Raw genomic sequence first — 24,437 nt, 5'->3', positions numbered from 1 at the left:
AACAGAAAAATAGAATAAGCGGGTAAAATAGATGAAATTAAAATACGTACGGAAAACAATGAAACTGTATGATAACATAAACATGCCTTATACTGAGAGTGTGGATACTTGACTGGTAAGTATGTGTTGCCTTATTGAAGGGTTGCAGAAAATTGAGAGACATTTTGGGAAATACATAAGAGTTAAATGAGAAGATCGATTCCACTCTCGCCTGCATCCACTCATTATAAGGATAGAACCAGTAGCTAGTTAGCTTTGTTAGCCTATACCAAAGTGTAAAAACAACACAAAGAGGTATTACCCCGTTGTTTTTTTTTTCCAAATTCAACAGGATATTATGTGTTGATTGGTGAGCTTTAGTTAGATTTTGTTTCCATTGGACAGAGCCAGGTAAGCTCTTTCCTACCGTTTCCATTCTTTGTGCTAAACCAGGCTAACTGGTTGTGGCCTTGTATTGAACTCACTTATGGAACTTTCTACCAGAAAGTTAAGTGTATTTCTCAATTGTATAACTACTCTTTGAAGGAAAAAAACACAGTTTGTTTTGATGCAATACTTGTAATGAATGTAACAGTCCTTTTTGCAGAAGACATTATGACATATGTCACAGTTGGAAAAGTACTGACGCAAGTGACAATGATGGTTGAATTCCATTTAGCTGCTTCAGTTTCAGGGTCCTGGTACTTACAGGAACACCGGAAAATAATGGAGCCATCTTTAATGGTATAAGTAACTCTACTAGGACAAGTCAAACTGTCTGCTGTGAAAAAGATCTGTGAAAAAGATCTGTGAAAAAGATCTGTGAAAAAGATCTGTTTAAACTCCACAGGGTACCTTAAAATATAAATCACTGAATATGAACACTCAATACTTGTGTTAAAACTTAAAACTTGACTGATTCTTCCTTTTCCCTCTCTTCCCCTTAGCATAAAGTTATTCAAACTGGAGTAAGTATTATGATATTTATTTAAAATATCAACCCTGTGATTATTTATCTATGTTGTTTTGTTGAGTTTGGACCATATTTTTTCCTTTGCTTAGTGCCCACAGCCAAAGACCTGCCTGTGTGAGAGGGGGGAGAGGGGTCACCCTGGAAGTCCAGTGAGTAATATATTTGGTCTCTATTTGGTATTACATAGGTATTGTGTTTGTGTTACTGCCTTAAATCGTATGATTGGGTCTAGATAGTCCTTTTACAGTGAACGATGAACAAACCAAACATTTTGTCTGAACTCTACTGGTCACTACAAGCTGGAATTTCTCATCACACCATGCAATATGCACAAAGATAATCATGATTTTGGTATTCTTTGAACCTTACTGCTAGTGGGGTAAAAAAAAATGTCACCCTTGGCTTGAGGTTCAAAGCGTTCCCAATTTTATGATCCTTTGGCTTTTTCCAGAGCTTTCAACCATAAACTCTGTTGATATAGATGTGTATCAAATTTGGATATCTTGCTTTGGATCAAAGGCTAGAAAGGCATATTCCCAATCCTTAGGCCATGCTGATAGCTCACTAGCTGCTACATTTATCCACAACCTTTTCCACACCTTAGTCTCAGTACTTGTACTACAACTGTACTGTTTTGGCTTGATATCCTGCAGACGTTTGGGTAATGATGGGACATTCCACCTTTTATGGAAAAAGTAACAATAGATTTAAACCACCTTAGCAACCAACTGTGCTAGTGTGCTTGCTTCTGGTTTACAGGCACTTTGACAGCCATACGGAGCCCAGTAGTCCCTACACAGTGCCTTGTTATCCCTTGATAGCCAGGCATTCTCCCAGCCTTAGCACCCAGACTGTCCGCCTTCACCAGCAGGTGCATCTGGCCTGCATCCAAAACACTACGGTGAAAAAGATGTGAAAGAGCGGGAAATGTTTCCCACAATGCAAGTGTAGCAGGTGGCGAGAGGGTCAGCTAAAGGTCTTTCACTGGCAGCTGTGCTAAAGAGAGGCCAATGGAAAGAAGCAAAGGTCAAGGATGGAAGATTAAACATGAGCAAACACACAGGCCGCGATGATCTGAGAACCTGCTGCACTGAGGTTGAGGTTTATGTTGTATAGGGGTTACAGACAGGTCGAACTGAGAACGCCCCACCTAACCTTTCACTATACACACAAACAGTCAAAACTAAACAGGGGCCCAAATATTTTCATTCTGCACAATCTCTCCCTTTACTTTCATCTAGGGGAAGCCAGGCGAGCCGGGGACTGATGGAGCTCCAGGCCCAAAGGGATCTCGCGTAAGTCTCTATTGTCTCTGTAATCCCCCGCTGGTAACAGAAAGAATCCATGAAGTGACTTTTGATGTGTTGTTTTGTCTGGGCTCGGTCACTGTAGGGGGAACCAGGCATTAACGGACGTCCAGGAATGGAGGGCCTTGAGGTAATAATCAAATATTCTTTCTCATCCATATATCTCCTGGAACTCTTTTTTTTTTTTTTACGACCCTCTGGCAATTAGAGTTTTGAGGCTATCATGTGAGTTTATTTGTGGCATACTGAAAGCATGAAGGGGGTTTCAACCGGACCATATTTACCCTTTCATCGAAACCTTCTACTGTTAAAGTAGAAAATAGTATAGTCTAGTAGGAGGTAGTGGGCGTAACTTTCAAGTCTAGTTTTTTGGTTATTCTGGATGATACCCTTTTAGATGTCAGGTCATGTCTGTTTCACATGTGACAAACTCATTTAGTAAAATGAAATGTCAGTATCAATCTTATGATGGTGCATTAAATTCAGAGCAAGGGTCAGGAGGTGATTAGCCTAGCTTAGCATGAAGACTAGACGCTTGGGGAAACAGCTAGCCTAGCAAACACTTCTACATTTCACTAATTAACACTTCTGCACCTTTTTTTGAGAAATCTATACATATGAGAATGACAATGTGCCGGAGAAATTCTTCTTCTATTCTTGAACTATTTCTTTACAAATACAACAGTTTATCCTTCCACCTAGCACTTCTTTGGCGCAATTTGGACTCTAAAGCTTATAAGGGTTAGATACAGTCGGATACATACTACCATATTTTTTATTCCATTTGTCTCATTTGCAAAGCAATGTACCACAATGTAAATGAGCTGACATTCTGAGGTGTTATGAAAGTAGGGAATCATGTAGCCATTAGCTGCTAGCCTCAAGCAGAGATGAGGAGTGGGCTACAAAGGTCTTACACTCAATTGAAGCAACTCATCAGATTTCCCTCAACTCTCTCTTGCGACACGAAACACTTTACACTACTTTTTCACATTCAGATTAAACTGTAATGTGACTGTCCAAAGTATCTCAACATTTATCCAGACTACAGAGTTAGCTATAGCAGCTGTTTCTCTGCTAGTTTGTCAGTTGTAAAAGCAGTGGCTACAGACTACATATTGACATGGTTTGGAACATTCAAAAGAAATGATGACGAATTGGATCCATTTTCTAGAATAGGAAATCTCTTGTGCTGTTATGTGCATTACATGTAGTAAGAAGTGTGTGTTGGTATTGGTTGGTTGAGAGACTTGCTATGTGTATGAAGTGTTGGTGGACAGTCGGCTGTCTGACTTAAGTTTAACCATTTTCTTTTCATAGGGTCGACATGGAAGTAAAGGAGAAAAAGTATGTATTATTTTGTATTTGGATTTTTATAGTATATGATGACCTGTGAAAATATGATAAAATATGCAAATTCAAAATATAAAAAGAGGCATCTCTTCTCTGACAGACAGTTTGACAGTTAAAGTGATGTTTGATTGAAGCCTAACTTACCTTTGTCTTCTCTGGTTGTATCTTCTAGGGGGAAAGTGGTGAATGTGGCGCTCCTGGTAAAAAGGGAGAACTAGTAGGTTTTATGTTTTAATGTATTTATTTTTTAAATTGCTGCATGGACTGTTTGTTTGTTTGCATGACTGTGATGTATTATATTGTTATACTGTATTATCAGTGATACTGTATTTTCTTTCCTCAGGGTACAGATGGACTTTCTGGCCCCAGAGGCCCCAAAGGAGAGCAGGTGATGTTTTGAACTTATTTATTTATTTATTTTTAATATCTTGAGCCAATAGTCTCTACACATAATGCATGAGTGGCAGAGCAGTACATTTATAATGAATATAAAGAGAGCCTCAGTGTATGGTGGTTTAGGCTATATTCACACAGTACAACTGAAAGTGTCTATGTTGTTATTGACCCCCTTTTAATGGGACATATAGGATGCCTTCCTGGTGTAACCTTGGTAACCAATCTCATCAACATGAATTAAATAATGTGTTAGAATTGGCACTTAAACTTTGAGATTAAAATAGTTTATCATTGACAAACTGTATATCTTTATAAGGAATTACTAATATTTACTAATTCTGGAACACAGTAACTTGGCTGAACTGAAATTTACATGGAGGGCCATGAGATATAACAATGGAAAGAAAGCCTACCCAACTAGTTAGGCCTGTCACAATAACTACTTTTTTTTATTACTGTCATTTGAAGATCATTTTATAGCACTGATATAATGATAATACACGGTCGCCAATAAAGTTGGAATAAAATATTTTTTTACCTCTTTCCATGAAATGATTGTGACAATGTGATGTATTCTTGATAGATAAAGTGTATATATTCTCAAAAATTGTATTGATCAATCTCATTATACCTGGTCAAAGGTGATTACTGATGTGTATAAATAGAAAATAAAAAGAGGAATGTGTTTGAACACTAAATTATTCCAACTTTATGGGCGACCATGTATAATAGCATAATAATGCAAGGGGAGGGGGGGGGGGTGAGCACATATTCACTTTCTTTTCAAGAGCGAGATGAAAAGATTGATATCAATTTAATCTCATGTCTGTGGGTGAAGAGAGCTGGTGTCAGGGCATGGTTAACAAACTGCTAGCCTGAGCAAAGTAAAAAAAAAAAAACACAAATCAACACCTTTAAAGCTCATATCGGTACCACTAAACCATAAGCGCACCCTTATAAAAGATTTATAAATAGTTCTAAGTCAGTTATTAATTAGGTTGTAAACACTTCATAAACCATTAATTAACAGTTGTAAATGAGTTATAACCTAATTTCCCATACATCCATTCGGGGTCACTATTTGGCAAGATGAAGGTAGGCTATACTACTGCATTTTTATCCATCTAGGTTAAATAGACTATCACATCTTGTTATTTTGTCACTTTGTCAGGCAGCAGATTAGTAAATGGTTATATTTTTTACACTTTACAATAATGCTCCCCTTTAGGAGTTATAAATGTTAATAAATCATTAGTAAATGGTGATGTCTTTTACACATTTTACACTCCCTTGTAGTGTTAAATAGTTTGTAACTCATGAATAAATGCTTATAATTGGATGCTAAGAAACATGAAAAGAATCCACTCAACAAACTGTGGAAACCAAGGATGCTGCCTGATGAAGAGAAAGCTAAGAATCCAATCTGAGATTTAACAATACAGATACATTTGGGTTCACTATTTGGCAAGGCACTGGTCACCACTGGTTACCATTTTTTGCCAATGAGTTATAACAGCTTATTAATGATTTAGAAAAGGTTCACAACCTAATTAACAAGCCAATTATAAACTATTCACAAAGCCTTTAAAAGGGGACACTTATTGTGATGTGGTAGCACACATATCTCATTTATGTATCTGCAAACAAAAATACAGAAAAATTAAATCAATACACCAATTTAGGGAAAGTTATATAATGGATCTATTTTCTTGCTGAACAACAACTGAGTGCATTGACTGTGCACACCGTCCCAAAATCTTGTCACGTTGATTTTGTGGAGAGAGGGTAGTAGGGTTATTAAGAAATAGTTACAGCAAGTAACAACCATTTTTACATTCAGTTTGAGTACAGATTAAAGAACATTGTGTTGATCAGTGAACTTCAGTGAATCAGTCTTTGGAGGCATATTTCTTCTCAGTGTTCCCCTGCTTCCAGTCTTTATGCTAGACTGATCCATGATCTTGCCTCACTCTTGGGGTAAAAAAGAAAATAAGTGTATTTACCATGTTGAACTCATTATTTAATAAATGTGTGTTTTATAATCATTTAAAGTAGTGCACAAACGTTTTATGGTAATCTGTCGTTACAGTAAACGTGTGGCCTTTTTCATTTGACTTCTCTGTCGACTTAAAAAGCTTGATGTTACCATCTGCAGTACCCCTATGGAACAGAAATGCTTCCATTCAAAAAGTGAAGATATGTCTGTATGGGCCTTCATACCTGAATGGGTGTGTGGTCAAATTGAAAGATTCCTGTGTCCATCCACATCCGCGCTGAAACAATCAGTGCTGTGCTGAAAGCCACACACTCTGAGTCCATCTTCTGCTCTGCACTTGTGGAATGTGAGCTGTGGATTAAGTCTTATCCCCTTCCTAATGTAGCCTTTCTAAAGCGGGGAATCCAAGCTTGCAATGTTTGGTTGTAGTCTTTGAGCAGACCTTATTCCAGAGGATTAACATTTGGGCACATGTTATCCATTCCCTCTCTCCTTAAATGCTTGTTGCCCCCTTCAGCATCGGTAGAACAACAGCAGTTGTTAGAGTGTGATTAGATTTCACGTCCTTCTGATCTGTCTCCAGTTCCCATGAAATTCAGTGTTTCTCCTATAATTGTACAGGCCTGGCAGGCAGCCAGATCTGTAAGAATCCCTGCCAGGCCAAAAAAATATTTTTTCAAAATGCCAAAAATAACGCCAAATATCCATTCATTCGGAAGTCAGTAGCATTTGGGGGACTCTTTGTAGGTCCTTTTGGGGAATAGCTCAGTGCGTAGAGAGTGTGCAGTCGAGAGGGGGAGAGAGAGACAGAGAGAGAGAGAGACAGAGAGAGAGAGAGAGAGAGAGAGAGAGAGAGAGAGAGAGAGAGAGAGAGAGAGAGAGAGAGAGAGAGAGAGAGAGAGAGAGTGTGTGACAGTGAAGCTACCATCCGAGAGCAGGTTGAGCAGGCAGGGAGAGGAAGAGGTCTTGCTGAAAACAAGCACAGAGAGCTGGGGAGACAGCAGCTGCCTGCTTACAACAATGTGTGTTTACCACAAAGGGCAGGAGGGAGGACAGATTTCTCACTCTGCTACTCTGCTGTAAACACTCAGAGACACTTTTAGTTTGTAATTATAGTCTCCGTCGTCTGAAGTATTGACGACACGCTCGGTATTTTACAAAGTCGTTTGTCATTTGATGAACATGGCCACTGAAAGACAAAAATGAACTCACATTTTATCTACCAATACCAATAATAAGTACCAATAATCTTATATAATTAATTCAATACAAAACATGCAAGCAAAGCATGGGTGGTAGTATAAGCTGAATGACTAAGTAGATAAAGTCACTAAGTGAATAAATGCAGATTATTCATCACATCTCTGTAACAACTGTAATAACAATATTAATCATCAACATACAGTCATGACTATCTCATGCAAATGTCAAACATGTCAAAACCTTGAGGTAGAACAATGTTTAGAAGAAGGTGAAAAGTAATGTTAATAATATTGATAAGTTGATAAAACATGGCCAAAAAGTGACACAGACATACAAATATATATATATATAATTTCACAAACAAGCTATAAAAAGTATGTTATTATTGTATTTAAAGTTGTATTAAATTAAAATATCTGATTTATTATTTAATAATATGTAGTAAATTAAATTCCATGAAATTGTATTTTAGATTATTGACTGTGTTTTGTCTTTGGTTTGTACTGGAGTCTATCACAGTCAACATCTGCTTATCACAAGCTATTATTGTCAGTGATGCATATGAAAGCACAGACATACTTACATTTGCCAATTACCACTAAACACAATGTACATATGAGAATGAGGATATTTCAGGTATTTGGTCATTGACTGAATATTAGCTAAATATTCAAAAATCCATCCAGTAGTTGTTGAGACATTTCAGCCTGGACCAAACAGACAGACATGTATGTTGCTAGCAAGGTTAAAAAAAATAACTGCTCATAAGAATGATATGCAAACTCACATAACTCATATAACAACATGTAGTCTAGGTATTTTACTGTATTGTTTTAATCTTTCACATAACCAGTGGTTTGCAGTCATTCCATCTGGCATTTGATGTGGAAATCAACTTGATATACAATAAATTGGGCATTTGGTAATGGCTCTGATAGTTTTGAGAATTTATATAAATGATTAGACTTATGTTTTCGAGACTTTTGGAGAATTGTGTGTCTTGTGAGTTTCATGTGGAGCAGACAGATGAAATTGCAGTCACACCCCCTCTTAGATTTCAGTAGGGGGCAGTCACAGCTCACCAGCCGGTGCCACACACACACCTGCACTCCAATGTTCCACATGTTAAAGATGTCTGTCATGTACGGTTGACAGTTCAATGAAAACATGCTCAGCCCTAGCTTCTGCTTGTTCAAACATATTTTCATTGAGCGGTTTGGTACACGTGAAGAAAACATAATAATTACAAAGGATGTGTTATTCCTGTATCCACATGGGATTAAATCAGTACGTAAGAAAATATCATTGTAATAACAAATCATTTTTGTTGTAGATTGGAGGAAATGACTTTAAAGACAACAAGGGTGAAACTTGGCCTCATAACTAGAAATGATGTTAATATTCTTACCAAGAAATATGATCCCAGTGGCCTATCACATATATGTTCATAACTCCAGATGCCTTTGAGCAATCCCGATTAAACTCTCTGGAGACATCCTGTGCTACGTCCTGAACGTACACACTGAGTTTAGTTCAGATGTGATGAAAAATGGTGGAACTTTGAGTGCGCAATTATTGAAATGCTGCAGGCTTCATGATGATGAAACAAGTATGTGCTTGATCTCACTCCTTTAAATTAATCTAGCTGAAGTGACCTTTCTCAGCCTGAAACCTGCTTGTTGCTGCCCCTGGCTTTAATTTTATGGCTGTGTGTTATTTATATGGCTTTAATAAATAATGTTCATGTCTTAATGACACATTATGCAATAATAACTCTTTTGCGTTTGATCCACTCATGGAAAAGGGGAGAGATGGCATTAAGTAGTCAGTATTTCTCCCACTAATTCCAAAGTTTAATGTTTAGATGGATTCCAGATCATTCTACTGTTACTGAAATTTTGGTTCTTCTTTAAAAAGAACCAGATGTTTTTGGTAGTTGTTTAACTAAATGACATATCAGAGCAACAATTACAAATGAGCTAGCAACTTCTCCAGTGAAGATGGTTTCTCTGTGATGTCTGAAACGTTTAAACTCTAAATAGATACTAACTGCTTCAAATTCAACACTGTTCATCGCAAACCCCTAAATTTGATCTCAGCAACCCTAAAAATAAATAAATAATCGGTGTTTCCCATTAATTATAAACCGTGGCGGCCTACAGTCTATATAATCCATGTGTCTATGTCTCTGATGCACATGGAGGGCTCAGCTCCGCCCCACTGAGACAGAGCAGAGGACGAGAGGCTAACGTTAGCTTCTGTTATAGTTTGTTGTCATTTCTCGTCGCTGCTCTTCGGTTGCTACTTTATTCCTCCTCACTGTTCTGTGTAAAAGGTCCGGACACTGAACGAGGGGACAGAGTTGCCCCGCCAGTAAGCTGCTACAGAGGTAGTCACAGAGCCGGTGTTTCAGTTTCATTGGTGACCGTGTTAAATGGTGACTTTCACGTAGGTGTTCTCTTAAAAGCCTTTAGCAGTCACTTAGACTGCTAAGCCTTTAGCTTAGCAGTCTAAGTGACTGGTCTAACACAGATGTGTTTACTATCTAAGTTACACAAAATTTAAATTTTGTTCAGAAGACACATTCACCTCTCGTAACGTATCTTGTAATGTGAGACAGTCACCACTTAACACGGTCACCGAAACCCCGGAGCGACTGAGGCTGCGGTCGAGCGAGGTAGAGAGTGAATGAAGAGAGGGAGCGCTGACAGTAAGAAAGCCGGTGAATCAGATCAATAAAACGTTATTTTCTGATTGTTTCACAGCGGTTACGTTCAACAGCACTAATAAACTTCCCCATACACCTCCACTCAACCCTGCAGCTCAGCCTCAAACCTCTGAATCTGAAACACCTGCTGCTGTTTAAAACACAGCAGCAGCATTATACTGGTTTAGTTGGTTCAGTTTAAAAAAACAAAGTCTTAGTGAGAGATCACTTTTATTTCCATTTGTACAATAAATAAACTCTGATCCTGATCCACTTCCAAGACATCTGGAAGTCAAGTCTCAAACAAGCACTTCCTGGTTAGCAGTGTTGTAGCTTGTTGCTGTTGCTAAAATTAGACAAATTTGTATAGCATATCAAACTACAAACATTATTAAGCGTAAATAAACAAGTTTCAATCCTAAAATTTGGTAAAGTTGGCCAAGATGCCTGCCATCTGTTTTGCTTTGGGTTTATTTTTTACACTGATTGATGTATTGTGCTTTTGCTACCACTAGATGGTACAAAAACAATGTCTATGAACAGGACAACAGGTCAAAGTTAGGCAAGGTCCAGCAAACCCAAAATGTAATGTCCCCATATGAGGATGTAAGGTCGCAGGAGGTCAAGTGAAAAGCTATAAGAAGGCCTTTGTATAAAAGTGACCCTTAATAAGTGATTTAAAAGATGGAACTGATTCTGCTTGTCAGAGATAGTCAGGCAGCAAGTGCCACAACTAAGGGGCCCCGGACAGAAAAGGCCCCTGTAGTAGCTTAGTAACTAGCACTACTAATGCCTAGCTGCATCTAGTCAATGATATGTACAGTACAGTTAGAAGTTGAGTGTTGCTGGATCATCAGGTCAAGTATCCCCTATATCCTGTTTTTTCATTCTGTATCAGCAGAAAACACACTAACCTGGCAACTTCGGATAGATTTCACTGTTAACATTATGTTGAGTTGAAATGATAAGATCATTTGTGATTGGTAAAAAAATATTGGTAGAGACTATTCAGCAACACCCCATTCCTAGATCTATATCTATGAAACAGGGGCAATTCTAGGATCAGACCTTTAGGGGGGCTCAGCTCCTAATGAGAATTTGGCCCTGCAAGTGTTCAAACCCCCTGCTAAATGACTCATTTCACTGGATAACGTAAATTACAACAAGAAATATTAATACATAGTAGAATGGTCTACTATAATGTATAATAATAATAATGGTTCAGAATAAACAATGACAGATTTCTACAGAGAGGACTCTAAGATAATTAATGAACCCTGAGGGAAAGACAAAATTAATGACAGAACTATCCAAAGTACATTAAACCTGTTAATAAAACCATTTGAACCTGTAGCACAAGTGTTTGTCCCATCTCTAATAGACAGTCTCACAAAAATAATTAAAGTTGTATAAAATAATGGTAATTTATTTATTTTTTAGGGTTGCTGAGATCAAATTTAGAGGTGCTTGAGCACCCACTAAAAAGGATCTAAAATCGCCACTGCTATGAAAAGCAACTAAAGGGTTACATTTGAGGTGATCTTCCTTAAATTACTTGAAAGGAGGTATTTTCTATTCAGTTGTGCAAAGGTATGGTAAATGTATATGTCCATGTCTTCTACAGGGTGTGTACCAGCCTTTTTTTCTGTGAATTCAATGTCCTGTCAATTGTAGGTGGAATGAAACTATAGTTATTGCCTATAGGAGGGGCTCAAGCTATTTTTTTTATTTTGAAATGGGATTTAATCTAAGGCAAAGAGATGTCTTCAGTACAATTTGCACTCTTCTGGTGGTAGAAGAGTAGTGTCTAATCAACTTAAATTTGTCTTGGCATATGGCATAAAGTTTTGGAGGGACAGACCACTGTTAGTGAGGGATCATGGTCTAGTAATGACTAGTAACCCAGTGTGTATCAAAGGAGATAATTGGCAATGACAGAAATGGTGGAACATGAGGATCTGACCTTTCCAAGTTGGGCTACAGGAGTAAATCAAAGAAAAAGGAATAACACATACCTTGCATTGGCTATTTGACCTTTGTTTTAACTAAGAGCAAGGATCGTCAAATAAGACACATAAGCCCAAAAGATACCCTGGATATCTACCATTTATTAATGGTTAAAACTGACACAAATTTCATTTCATTTTCATTTTTAATTTGTTTTGTGTCATTCATGCAATTTAATGTGTGGCTGGCTTGTCCCTGTTCTGTATTTGTCTCAGGGAGGCAGAGGAGGAGCTGGAGACCAGGGTCCAGAGGGGCCATCTGGATCTAAGGTAAGAAAATTGTCAATCGAGTTTCAAGTACGTCACGTAAATGTTCACAAGTTAAAGCAATGGGCACATTTGTAAGTTCCTTTTTCCCTCCCCTAAAAGGGTGACCGTGGACCGAGGGGTGTACAAGGACCTCCAGGAGATAACGGCGTTGGGTTCCCTGGTTCAAAAGTAAATTTAGATTTAGTTTAGTATTCGATCAAATAAGGAACACCTATTTGTTGGAAGTCCAGTGTATGTCCTTCCAGTTTATATGTGATCTATAAAATGTATTTTTCAGGGGGACAAAGGGAACCAAGGAAGACCAGGTCCGCCAGGGGCAATGGGTATGGGTGAACCAGGGACACCGGTGAGTTCACAAAGTGTAAAAACTTTAAGTGTAAAGCCACCTTACTACTCAATGATATTATCATGGTATTTCTATATCTGTTCATTCAGTATTTCATACTGACTACTTCTGTGTTGATGTTAGGGACCAGCAGGGCCACCAGGGATGCAAGGATCTCCAGGGTTTCAAGGTGAGGGTCTCCCAGGGCCCAAGGTAAGTTCCAGTACAAGCTTGTTCACTATGATTAGCATTTTTTTAATGTACTAATAATAGAAGAAGAAAGTCAAATATACTAATGCAACTGCTGACTGCTCTGGTGACCTGTGACTCAAAACCATTGGATTTTAAATAAAGAGTGAAGATATCATAAGGATTGTGGTTGTATGGTTTGGCTTCTTGTCCTTACTCTCAGTGCGTGTGTTCCAGGGTGATAGGGGGTATGAGGGTCCCAAGGGCAGCCGTGGACCTCCAGGAATCGGGTACAAAGGTGATAAGGTATGGTTAGGAGTTAAATATAGCCGGGACACACAGACAGTTTAAAAACCAGTGATGCTATAAAGAATGACCTGTCTGACCCCTCACCTGTCTGACCCTCAGGGAAACACAGGAGCCCCCGGGCTGCCAGGTTTGGTTGGGTTTCCAGGGGCAGGCATCCAAGGAGAAAAGGCAAGGCCAATGGAAATGTTAGGAATTTGCTTCTTCTAAATATCCTTTTTTTTTTTTTTTGTAATTCTGTTTTTTCTCTCTGGCTTTAGGGAGACCAAGGACCATTTGGGCCTCCTGGTTCAAGAGGACCTACTGGACTGGGTATAGTTGGACCAAAGGTCAGTAGCAGAGTATCAGTAGAAAGTTGACATTCTGGCTTTCTATAGGAATGAGTTATGGGTTTAAAAGGTATTAATGTATCTGTAAGCTTTATCTGACATTTATAAGAAATATATGGACAAAATATAGTATTTTCAAGCAAGATTATGTAACATTTAAAAGAAGAAATAACATGCTGTCTCCCACAAATGAAAAGTTGAATGAGGTAAAACAATAAAACACACTTTTGTTCACTTTAATACTATCAGGGGTTTTGCTCTGGCAGCCTTACTCAGTTTGGTATTACTAGAAGCTTGTGTTGGTTAGTGTTCAGATAGATATAATTGGCATCACTGAGTCAGTTTGCCAACTTTATGACTTTTCTATACTCAAGCTACTGTTATATGACATTTTAGCATTGAAATAAATAATCATTGTCATATTTTGCTCCCAACAACTGGACTGGCACGAGAGACTTGTAGGAGAAACCAGCAACCCAAGCTGACCAATCACAGTTCTTGTGGTCTCCATGTGGTATCTCTGTAATTATCATAGCACTCATGCTTAGTTGCATTTTTGAAAGGGGCGCAAATCATGTAGGCTCAAAATCCCGCCTTTGCCACTATCCTGTAATTGTGACGGCATTGGCTACCGTTGAGCAAAAATCACATAGAGTCTCTTTAAAGTACTGAAATAATAATCTAGGCCTTCACAGATACTGTGGATGGGCAACAGAGGAGGCGCAAGCCCTCTCTGATTCTTTCAGCACTCCCTGCTGTATATGATAAAAATAAAAATAAGTTTTCTCCATAGTGAGCAGTAAATTGAGATTTCATATAAATAGTTTAGTGCTATCAGTGACAGCTATAATAGTAGCAAACATGCATATATTGTATATCTCTTTCTAATCTGTAACTTTCTTGTGCTGTTCTACTGTTCTTCTTCACCATTATGAGACTCAATCGGCTTGTGAGATTAATAACGTATACATTACAAGACTAAGTTTCTTTTTCAACAAGTTAAGTTTGGACAAAAAGTGACAACCTTATTAAAATATCTTAGGTTAAACATTTCCCTATCGTAAGTGCTGCTGCTATATTGATTTTTTCTTACTGCACGAAGCCATTCAAACCAGTAAACCCTTCAAATGCATTTATTCCTGTAGTAGTCTATCCTTTATAGCAACTATACACTAAATGTCTGTCTTTATTCCAGTGTTGTCATTAAGAGGTCCACTGATTAGCATTCATTAGGCACATCATTCTTTATGTCAAGCCTGAGAGAAACAGTAATGTCTTATAACTTGAGCCTTATCACTCAGCGGTGATCAGCTTGACTCTGACGCAAACTTAGGACAATTGATAAGCATTTTTTAACATCTCTCAGTTGTTAGTCAATGATTTGTGTTGCTTCCCAGGGTGACCAGGGTTTCCCCGGGGAGCCTGGACCTCAAGGAGAGAGGGGTATTGGTGAGCCAGGGCCCAAGGTAACTCAGCCACTTGATTAAGTGCATTCACCAGAATGGACAATAACTCCAAATGGGTCTCAATAAGATTTTGAACTTATATATGTATGGATTTCTAGGGTGAGCCAGGGCCTGACGGGACTTCTGGTATACCTGGAATTCCTGGTGAGGATGGAGCTGTTGGGCCTAAGGTAAGAATTTAATTCACTTTATGTGTAATTACAATCTGGTTAAAGTGAAGTTGAGATATAAAGCATGCATCGTGCCTAAACTTCAGTACACCATATTGAGGAGGCAAAGCATCAGATTCACAGTGAATTTAAAGGGTAACTACACCCAAGCTGAAAATACTGCTTGAGTTGCAATCTAGATATAGCTTCCTGCTCTGCACACAATCCAAATTTAGCCAAAGATTCCTTTAGTTCTATGATATATTATATACCTTCATTTTCTTTCTTTATAGTAAATGGTAAATGGACTGTACTTATATATAGAGCTAGTCTTTTTGACCACTCAAAGCACTTTTACACTACAAGTCACATTCACCCATTCACACTCATTCATACACTGATGGCAGCTCACAGTTTATCTGTTCATCATTTATGTAACCTGAAGTGAACTACATTCAGGATACTCACAATTGTCACATACAAGCTCGATTCACTGGACAATGTTGGATTGTTTAATGCTGTTGACATACTGCTCTTGTTTAATTTAGGGAGAGATGGGGTTGCCAGGCCAGCGAGGCTTAGCAGGAGCGCTGGGGAAAGGCATCCCTGGAGAAAAGGTATTATTTAATCATCCGTGCTGCTGCAGCATTTGCAATATCTTAAATGATATCCTGGTCATGTATGCAAACAGATTAAAGTGGATTCGCTAGCTACAACGCCAGTTAAAAGTTTGCACACAATTTTTTTACTACCTATAATTAGAAGGTGTATCCAAACATTCAACTGTTGCTGTACATATTTACATACCTGTGTTGACAATGGCTTCATTGGTTTAGTCGGAATTACAAGTTTGGCCAACTGTATCCAGTTGTATTTAACTTTGACAGCAGTGGTGTCAATGAACTTTTTTACCATGCCTTCCTAGTATTTCAGAACCAGATGTGTTGCAATGTGTCACGTCATGTGTATATATTTTTCCGCAGGGAGACAGAGGTGACCGTGGGGCGAGAGGACTTTCAGGGTCTCCAGGCCCAGTTGGACCTGCTGGAGCTAAGGTCTGTTAAATACAGGTTACCCAGAAGTACTGCTGGTTTTATGTGGAGAATCTATCACTGGAGGTGTTAAGCAAAGGTCAGGTTCAGATGGCTCTAACAGTACCACAGAGGTTTAAGATCAGGTCATATTTCATTGTTGGATGATTAAATTATACAGGTGTTATGTAGTTTGAACAGAGATAAAGTTGGAGATTGAGATTGAGTAATTCTACACATCAGTTAAAAACATTCATCTTTTGAAGTCCACAGTTTTCTATGAAGAACAAACAAGTAGAAACAAGAACAAATGAGGCTGATGAAAGTGCAGAGAGTCAACCAAAGCAATGAGGGCTGTAAAACCAAAACACTCAGCTAAAAGAGGCTTTACAGAGCTCAGGTGAAAAGTGTAAAAAGAGGAACATTGGCACTAAAAAGCTGAAGCTTCTTATTAGCTTCAGATCAACTTATAAAAAAAGTTTTACACAGAAGGAGGACTGTGGATTTAGTCCTCCGTCACTTCCATTGTAAGTGCATTATGAAGGGATCTTCTAATGGTCAGTATGAACAGGAGGAATGATTACAGCAAGAAAAACACACTTAATGTTCATTTGGGCTCCTGACTGTTGTTTTAAGACAGACTTGAAGACTTGTGAACCCGTTCTCCAATATCTGACATTTTGTTCAGGGAGAGCCTGGCAGCCCAGGAATGGTGGGTCTACCCGGAGCTGCTGGCCGTGGTTTACCAGGACCGAAGGTGATGACATCCAGTAAAGAAGTTCACATTCACACACACTCTCTGGCGTAGCCACGGGTGCGCAGGTGCCACTCAAACAGGCAGTCGTTATAGAGAACATTAAATGTGGCACACCCAGTTTTTCTCTGGCGCACCCAGTGTCTTTTTTATGGCTATGCTAGTGACAAACACACTGAAATGACATGTTACAGACTGTCAGTTATTTTTTTTATGAATGACTCATAGTGAATCTGTGGTTAATAATAATAGGGAGATCCTGGACCTTCAGGACAAACTGGACCTGTAGGAGAACCTGGAGTTGGAATCATTGGACCAAAGGTGACAAAAAGACAGATAAGATGCTATCATATCACACCTGCTTCAAATATCAGATGCATTGTGTATCAGAGTGGATGTCATAGACAGACAGTACAGACTTACTGTATGTTGGCATGCTGTACATTATATACATTACAACTAAAACACTGGTAATGAAAAGGTATAGCGGAATAGTTTACTGTTATACAACCTTACAGCTTTGTCTTATTGTGTTTGTCTCTGTCAGTGTTCTGATTCTTTTACTGATCTTTATTCAGGGTAACAAAGGGAATACTGGACCTGTGGGACCACCGGGGGTCAAAGGAGATGGCTTCCCAGGACCGCAGGTGAGAGGGAGCTGTCATAGACAGACAGAAAGGAAGAAAGAAAGAACAAAAGGAAGTAGATAGAAAGAAAGAAAGTAAGGGAAAAAAGAAGAGAAAGCTAGAAAGAAAGAAAGAAAGAAAGAAAGAAAGAAAGAAAGACTTTTGACGTCCTTCAATAAAACAGAGGCACTTGCAACAAACACCACATAAAGCTCCTACCCATTTAGAATACTGTAATAAAGATCAACATCACCCCTCACACACACACACGCACGCACACACACACACACACACACACACACACACACACATACAAGCATACACACACACACACAAAGACTTGAGTAAAGGATATTTACTATAATAAAACATTTATTCACCAAACAGATGGAAAATGAGTGCAATTTCAACAATATTATGTCTCAGTCGGGAACGCAGTTTCGTTTTATTGATGCTCATCACATAAAAAGCTTGTTCACAAAGATAAGTCGTCCCAAACATGCACAACATTTTTGCAGCTAGTTGTGTCAATTTGGGGTTACCCTGGAAAGAGGTACAAATGTGTCCAAGCCCACTGATGCAAATTTGTCCTTCAAATCTGAATCACACTGCAAGTCAATTATTTTGAGTTGGACGTCCACAGGCAGATCAGAAGCCTTGACTGTGAATGGTGAGCAAAAATAAGAGAATAGCATTGCATTTTATTGAAAATTAGAATTAGTTTTCTGCAATTTTCATACTTTGGGCCAGAATGGACCCCTTGGCAGGCCGATTCTGGTCCAAGGGCCATATATTTGACACCCCTGTTATAGGAGAGCTAGCAAGTGCTGGTTAGTACAAAATGTCCTCATCCAAAACACAGTGAAAATGTTTTCAACAAAAACATGATTTCAAGTCATCACATTCAAATTCATATACAGAGAAAAAAGAAGGAAAAAGAAAGGAAGAAAGAAAAAGAAAGAAAGCAAGAATAAACATATTTGGCTTGATCTTTAGGGGCTGCATGGCTTACCAGGAGTGCAAGGAGAGATGGGGCCTGAAGGAAAAGGACTACCTGGACCTAAGGTAAGACACAAGTGTTACATCATGAATTCATGAAGTGAAGGAGAGGAAAGATTGTGTGATCTATCTACCTGATATCACAGTTGCATAGTTACTGTAGGTGAATGTCTGATGTGACATGCGTCAGTTTTGACCAGGCGGGGAGTTCCGGTCCTCTGAAATGAGGCCAACGCGGAAGTAACTTAAAACTGCATTCTATCAAAAGGCCACCAGGGGGCGACCGTTTTGGTGTCAAAAGGACTTCCGTCTCTATACAAGTCAATGGAGAGTTCACCAACTTCTCACTTGATTTCTAACCTCAGTAAACGTTTTCAAAATGTGTTTATGGTCTCAATCGCTAGTTTAAAGCCTTCTTCAATGCAGTATGATGTTCATTTGGGACATTTTGCCCACCCTGATTTTATATTTAACGATAAAGCAGGGTATGCATTAGGGCGTGGCTACATCGTGATTGACAGGTTGATTGATTCACAGGTTCAGGAGGCCGGACCGCAACCTCCCCTGCTCCGCCTCATGCCCCTCCTGATGCCCATATAAGTAGAATCCGTGTTTTTATTTTTCCCGGCATGCACCTGAAATTTTCAAGACGACGCTGCTCAGATCTGAAACTATTGGCCTCCTATCAGCAGTCCACAAACCAATGGGTGACGTCACGGATGTTACGTCCATTTCTTATATACAGTCAATGGTTTTGAACAATAAGCAGCATGGAAGCTTAAAATGTTCAGTCACTATGTGGCTGATGGTAGACTGAGGTTAAAAGGCTGAGACCTCATTGGACCAATTTTTCAATTTGAAACGTTCATTTTGGGGATTTTGGGTCAATTCAGCAACAGTTCATTATCTGGTTCTTGATTGCTGATTAATCTGTTTTTGGCGTTTTTGGCTAAAACCGATTGGCTGGATTAGTACCCCAGTGCTCCTTCTGCTACTTGATCATTTTCCCCAAACACTTGTCAATACAAACTAACCACAGTGCAATCTGGCCTGATAACCAATCATCACATGCCTCTAAAGTGTTTAAGCCTCATCAAATTGACAAATAAAACAGTCACTCATGAGACTTCCCTACCTTCAAACTACTTTTATGTTAATGTGATTGAATAACGCTGCTGTCAGGTGGAAACCTTGTAACTCAATTCATTTTGGACATACTAGGTTTCCGAAAGCAACTAAAGCTAACAACATCAACAGAATGGGTCAAGCCTTGTGTCATATTTCTGTGGAAACCTTACAAAAAACAGTGCATTTTATTTCTCCCATCATGGAGGTCCCCTTTCTGCTCAAGGGCCCCTGGCCACTTGCCCAGATTCCTGTATGGTAGATCCGGCCATGTATTTAAGTACATAAATGTTGACCTCAGTGTATGAAAAACAATGCATTACGAATCAGGAGGAAACGAGAGCAAACAGAAACATTTTGTGAATTTTCAGGTATATATGTTCAGTTCACATATAACACGTATAACCAAGTTACAGTAGAATGTCCAACTGTGTATGTGATCCTACATATGTGTCTCAGAAACAATGGTGCCCCCGCAATATTGTCTCTTTTAATTTCCAGTCTATGCCGGGAGTTGGAACGTGTCTCACTGTGTGGTTGCTGCGTGTCCCCTGCTTGCAACATACATTTGAACAAGGGTGTGGCCAGTTTACAACATAGCATAAACTGTAGTAGTGAAGACTTCTGTAGGTGGAAAGAAAATGAAACTTTGTCACAAAGCAGTCTTGCATACACAGATCACTTCTCAGATCAGTGCTCTTACACAGTGCTGGATCTGCTTGTTAGAGTGTGTTGGTGGTTTACAGAAACAGCCACAGATTAACACGTCATATCAGAGAGAGATTTCATGATTTCAGTAATGTTAACAACTCAATAAAGTGCAGGCGTCGCTGCACAGTGGCACTGGTAAGTTAACCATTAGAGTAAGTTACAGTAGGTGGATGTGCCAGTGTCAGGCCATATAACCTGCTCATACATTTGTTATAAAACTTAAAAAATTTAGAGCAGGTTACTGTAGGTGAACTGACTACACTTTGGCTGCTTTGCTCTCACATCTGTAATCAGGCAGTGCAATATTATTCATTATTTATTGATGTGCACGTTTTACATTCTCCACACTTCATACCTGTCCAGAAATTAATTATTTAAATGATTTATTTGTTATATATCTATTTCTATTTATTTTACATGTTTTTGACAGAGCTTTGCTCGTAATTTCGTTCTTGGATCTTTCTTGGATTCTTGGATTCTATAATGAATGACAATAAAATGTAAAATTGAATCTTGAAATACAGCGGCTGAAAAAAATGGATGAGCTCCATGAGGTGTATATATAAAGGATTTATTTAATCGTTTTAGCTCAGTTTTATTGTCTGTTTTGTGTATCAGGGTGACAGAGGCTTACCAGGGGTCCCAGGGTCATCAGGTCCTCCTGGAATTGGACTTTATGGACCAAAGGTCAGTGTGTGTATGCATGGAGAGAGCTAAACAGTTTCAATCAATTTATCAAAATGAAATTAGCCCTGGAAACTGACAAGTGATGTCATTTACTGTATTCCCAGGGTTCTGCAGGGCAGCCTGGTCCACTAGGTATGCCTGGGCCTCAAGGAGAGGGCATCCAAGGGCCAAAGGTAATAATTTATATGTATTTTAATGTGTTTTATTATGTGTTATATATGTTCCCCTCTTGAGTCATTCAACCTCTGGTGTTCCACTTCATGGATGAGATCAGTCTATATGCTGGTGTTACCCCAACCACTGTTACCAATCCATCAATCTTTATTCTTAGGGAGAGCCTGGGTTTCAGGGACCAATGGGCCCCAGAGGGGCATCAGGGGACGGCCTTCCAGGGGAGAAGGTACAAACAATACACTCTCTGCATGTACCAATGATCTGTCACATATTGCCTCTGATTGCCAGTACTCCATATTTGTTGTGATAAAGATCTCCTTCATACACACACACACAGGGTGACAGAGGCATTCCTGGAGACCGTGGAAAGAAAGGAGACAGGGGAGACTATGGAGAGGCAGGAACTACTGGACCGATGGTAACACAACATACTCCATCCAGGAAATAATCCAAATACATCATGGTTTTTATACTACTACTACTAATGCTACTACTACTACTACTACTACTACTACTACTAAAGCTACTACTACCACTACTACTACTACTACTACTACTAATACTAATACTAATACTACCAATTCTAGTAGTACTACTACTACTACTAATGCTGCTACTACTACTACTGATACTACTACTACTACTACTACTACCACAACTACTACTACTACTATTACTACTACTACTACTAATTCTACTACTACTACTACTACTACTACTAAAGCTACTACTACTACTACTACTACTATTACTACTACTACTACTACTACTACTACTACTACTATTACTACTACTACTACTAATTCTACTACTACTACTACTAATACTACTACTAAAGCTACTACTACTACTACTACTACTACTACTACTATTAATACTAATACTACCAATTCTAGTAGTACCACTACTACTACTGATGCTACTACTACTACAACTACTACTAGTACTACTAATTATAATAATAATAATAATAATAACAATAAACTGTTCCTTTAACATTCTGTGACGGTCACAACTCTCTGAGACTGATGTCTTCCTTAATTAACATCATTAGGACTGACTGGTCCAGCACTTATGATCAATTAGTCCCTGTTCTTGAAGATTCTATGGATCTGATTTACTAAAGGTTTGCATGTGTATAAACGTGTGCAAACGTGACATCACCCACAAAAAAATGTGCAAGTTGATCTACTAACTAATCTGAGTTTCATTTTACAGGGGAGACCCGGAGAAAAGGGGGAAGCAGGACTGACAGTGAGTAAAGTGATGGGCACAAGTGATACTGAGTCGTATATCTTAACATTAAACTTTAAGACCTAGTGTGTCTGTCTTCTTTTTTCTGTGCACAGAGAGAAGAGGTCATCAGGATAATAAGAGAAATCTGTGGTAAAGTATATGTTTTAGAATGTTTTACAGCCATTTATTTTTCAATCATTAGTCATCTTGTTGTGTTGCTTAATTGGCAGCTAATGTTTCTGATACATTTAATTAATTTATTAAATAGAGGAATTTTTTTTTTTTTTTTTAAACAGTATGAAATAATGTAGACCCATGTAGTATAGTCAAGACTACAACATAGTCAACAGCGTTGCCAGGTTGGGCTATGTTTTTGTATCCACTCTTGCATTGTAATTTGCATTGTAGTTCATCTCTTCCATTTGTTGAACAGGTTGTGGATTGAAGTGCAGAGAGAGCCCTCTGGAGCTGGTGTTTGTCATCGACAGCTCTGAGAGCGTGGGACCCGAAAACTTCGAAGTGGTGAAGGACTTTGTGAACGCTCTAATCGACCGCGTGACGGTGGGCCGGGAAGCCAGCCGGATTGGTGTGGTGCTCTACAGCCACGTGGACATGGTGGTGGTCAGCCTGAACGAGCAGTCCAGCCAGGAAGACATCAAGGCCGCTGTCAAGAGGATGCCCTACCTGGGCGAGGGGACCTTCACAGGAAGCGCCATCCACCGAGCCAACGAGCTGTTCTTAGCCTCACGGCCCGGCGTCAGGAGGGTGGCTGTGGTTTTAACGGACGGTCAGGCCGACCCCCGTGACGTCATGCAGTTTGAAGAAACAGCAACTGAGGCCCACGACGAAGGAATCGAGATGTTTGTTATAGGGGTCGTGAACAAGACCGACCCACTATATAGAGAGTTCCTGGCTGAGATGAACGTCATCGCCTCTGATCCTGATGAAGAGCACGTCTACCTCATAGAAGACTTCAGGACACTTCCCAGTAAGCAAACAAGGTTTCAGTTTCTCAAAAGGACTCCAATGCTGACTATTGGCATGAAGACATATTTACGAAAGGAACAGTTCAACATTTTAGGAAATACACTTCACTTTATTTTCAAGATCTGTTGTTTAGGACTAGATGTTGATATCCCTTATTACATACATACTTGAGGCACCAATGAGACTCTGTGGGAAGGTCAAGTGAGTGATGGCATCCCTGGGTTATCAAGTGGCCTAAGAATTAGACGAGAACATCTTGTGCTTTTTTGTGAATATTAGCATGTTTTAATGGGACTTTCTTTTAGACATGTCGTATGTGTCACAGTTACATAAAATTAGAAAAATATAGACAGAAACATGCATACACATATTGTACTAGTGCAGACATATAGGACATGCACCTGTTTGCATACAATAACAGATAATGATCCTTATCTCAACAAGCTTTTTGAAAACAAATAATATAATAAAGTATCACTTTTTCCCCCATTCAAAAACCCATTACCTTTGCATCCTCCCTTTTACCTTATCTAATAATGCCATCCTCCCCTCAAAATCTCCCCTAAGGTCACCCATCATCTGAGAAACACAGTATCACAGGCAGTTATTTCACAGTAATCATTTTAGTATGTTTATAAAGCTAGACTTAGCATCTCATGGCTCTTGTTTAATGACCAGAGATGAAAAGTAGTATCAAGATAACATTGTTTGTTATTGTGAGGTTCCACACCCAAAAGTAATTCTGTCCACCTTAACTCTTTTGTATTGACCAAGTATGCGCTTTTATTACATGAATAAATGATTCACTCTCAACTCCTCCAGACAGTACACAGTCCAGTTTCATAAAGTACAGAATCAATATACAGTTATGATGAACAGCTGGTACACCCAACCTCCTCCAACTGTGTGGGTGTCTGTCAGGTTCAGCATGCTACTGAATAAATAAGGAAAGAGATTAATCAGATAACATCTAATACCTGTGCCAATTAGACCCAAACCAAATCCCACCACACACACATTTCACAAACTGTTGAACTATCTCTGAACTTAACAAACACATGATTCGTCATTCATCACATGACATCAATTTTCTCCTCTAACTTTTGAAAATCTTGAACTATCCCTTTAAAGAACTGAGCTTACTGGTTTTAAT

At 39.0% G+C, this 24,437-nt stretch overlaps 1 protein-coding gene across 1 annotated transcript in view; it reads left to right on the top strand.

Annotated features, from left to right (window-relative positions):
* The window catches only part of col28a1a (collagen, type XXVIII, alpha 1a), a 29,579-nt gene that overhangs the window by 1,626 nt on the left and 3,516 nt on the right, over positions 1–24,437 (top strand). The window contains exons 3-31 of the mRNA XM_062435474.1: positions 927–947; positions 1,042–1,101; positions 2,194–2,247; positions 2,345–2,389; positions 3,580–3,606; positions 3,785–3,829; positions 3,956–4,000; positions 12,137–12,190; positions 12,290–12,358; positions 12,468–12,536; positions 12,660–12,728; positions 12,942–13,010; positions 13,113–13,181; positions 13,271–13,339; positions 14,737–14,805; positions 14,904–14,975; positions 15,503–15,571; positions 15,938–16,009; positions 16,674–16,742; positions 16,992–17,060; positions 17,318–17,386; positions 18,362–18,430; positions 20,819–20,887; positions 20,992–21,060; positions 21,219–21,287; positions 21,399–21,479; positions 22,280–22,315; positions 22,411–22,447; positions 22,731–23,285. Of these exons, the coding sequence (XP_062291458.1) occupies positions 927–947; positions 1,042–1,101; positions 2,194–2,247; positions 2,345–2,389; positions 3,580–3,606; positions 3,785–3,829; positions 3,956–4,000; positions 12,137–12,190; positions 12,290–12,358; positions 12,468–12,536; positions 12,660–12,728; positions 12,942–13,010; positions 13,113–13,181; positions 13,271–13,339; positions 14,737–14,805; positions 14,904–14,975; positions 15,503–15,571; positions 15,938–16,009; positions 16,674–16,742; positions 16,992–17,060; positions 17,318–17,386; positions 18,362–18,430; positions 20,819–20,887; positions 20,992–21,060; positions 21,219–21,287; positions 21,399–21,479; positions 22,280–22,315; positions 22,411–22,447; positions 22,731–23,285 (2,239 nt within the window). The remainder of the gene's footprint in view (positions 1–926; positions 948–1,041; positions 1,102–2,193; positions 2,248–2,344; positions 2,390–3,579; positions 3,607–3,784; positions 3,830–3,955; positions 4,001–12,136; positions 12,191–12,289; positions 12,359–12,467; positions 12,537–12,659; positions 12,729–12,941; positions 13,011–13,112; positions 13,182–13,270; positions 13,340–14,736; positions 14,806–14,903; positions 14,976–15,502; positions 15,572–15,937; positions 16,010–16,673; positions 16,743–16,991; positions 17,061–17,317; positions 17,387–18,361; positions 18,431–20,818; positions 20,888–20,991; positions 21,061–21,218; positions 21,288–21,398; positions 21,480–22,279; positions 22,316–22,410; positions 22,448–22,730; positions 23,286–24,437) is intronic.

The sequence above is a fragment of the Scomber scombrus genome, chromosome 16 (genome assembly GCF_963691925.1).
Source record: "Scomber scombrus chromosome 16, fScoSco1.1, whole genome shotgun sequence".
Taxonomy (NCBI): domain Eukaryota; kingdom Metazoa; phylum Chordata; class Actinopteri; order Scombriformes; family Scombridae; genus Scomber; species Scomber scombrus.
This window is presented reverse-complemented; position numbering and strand designations above follow the sequence as displayed.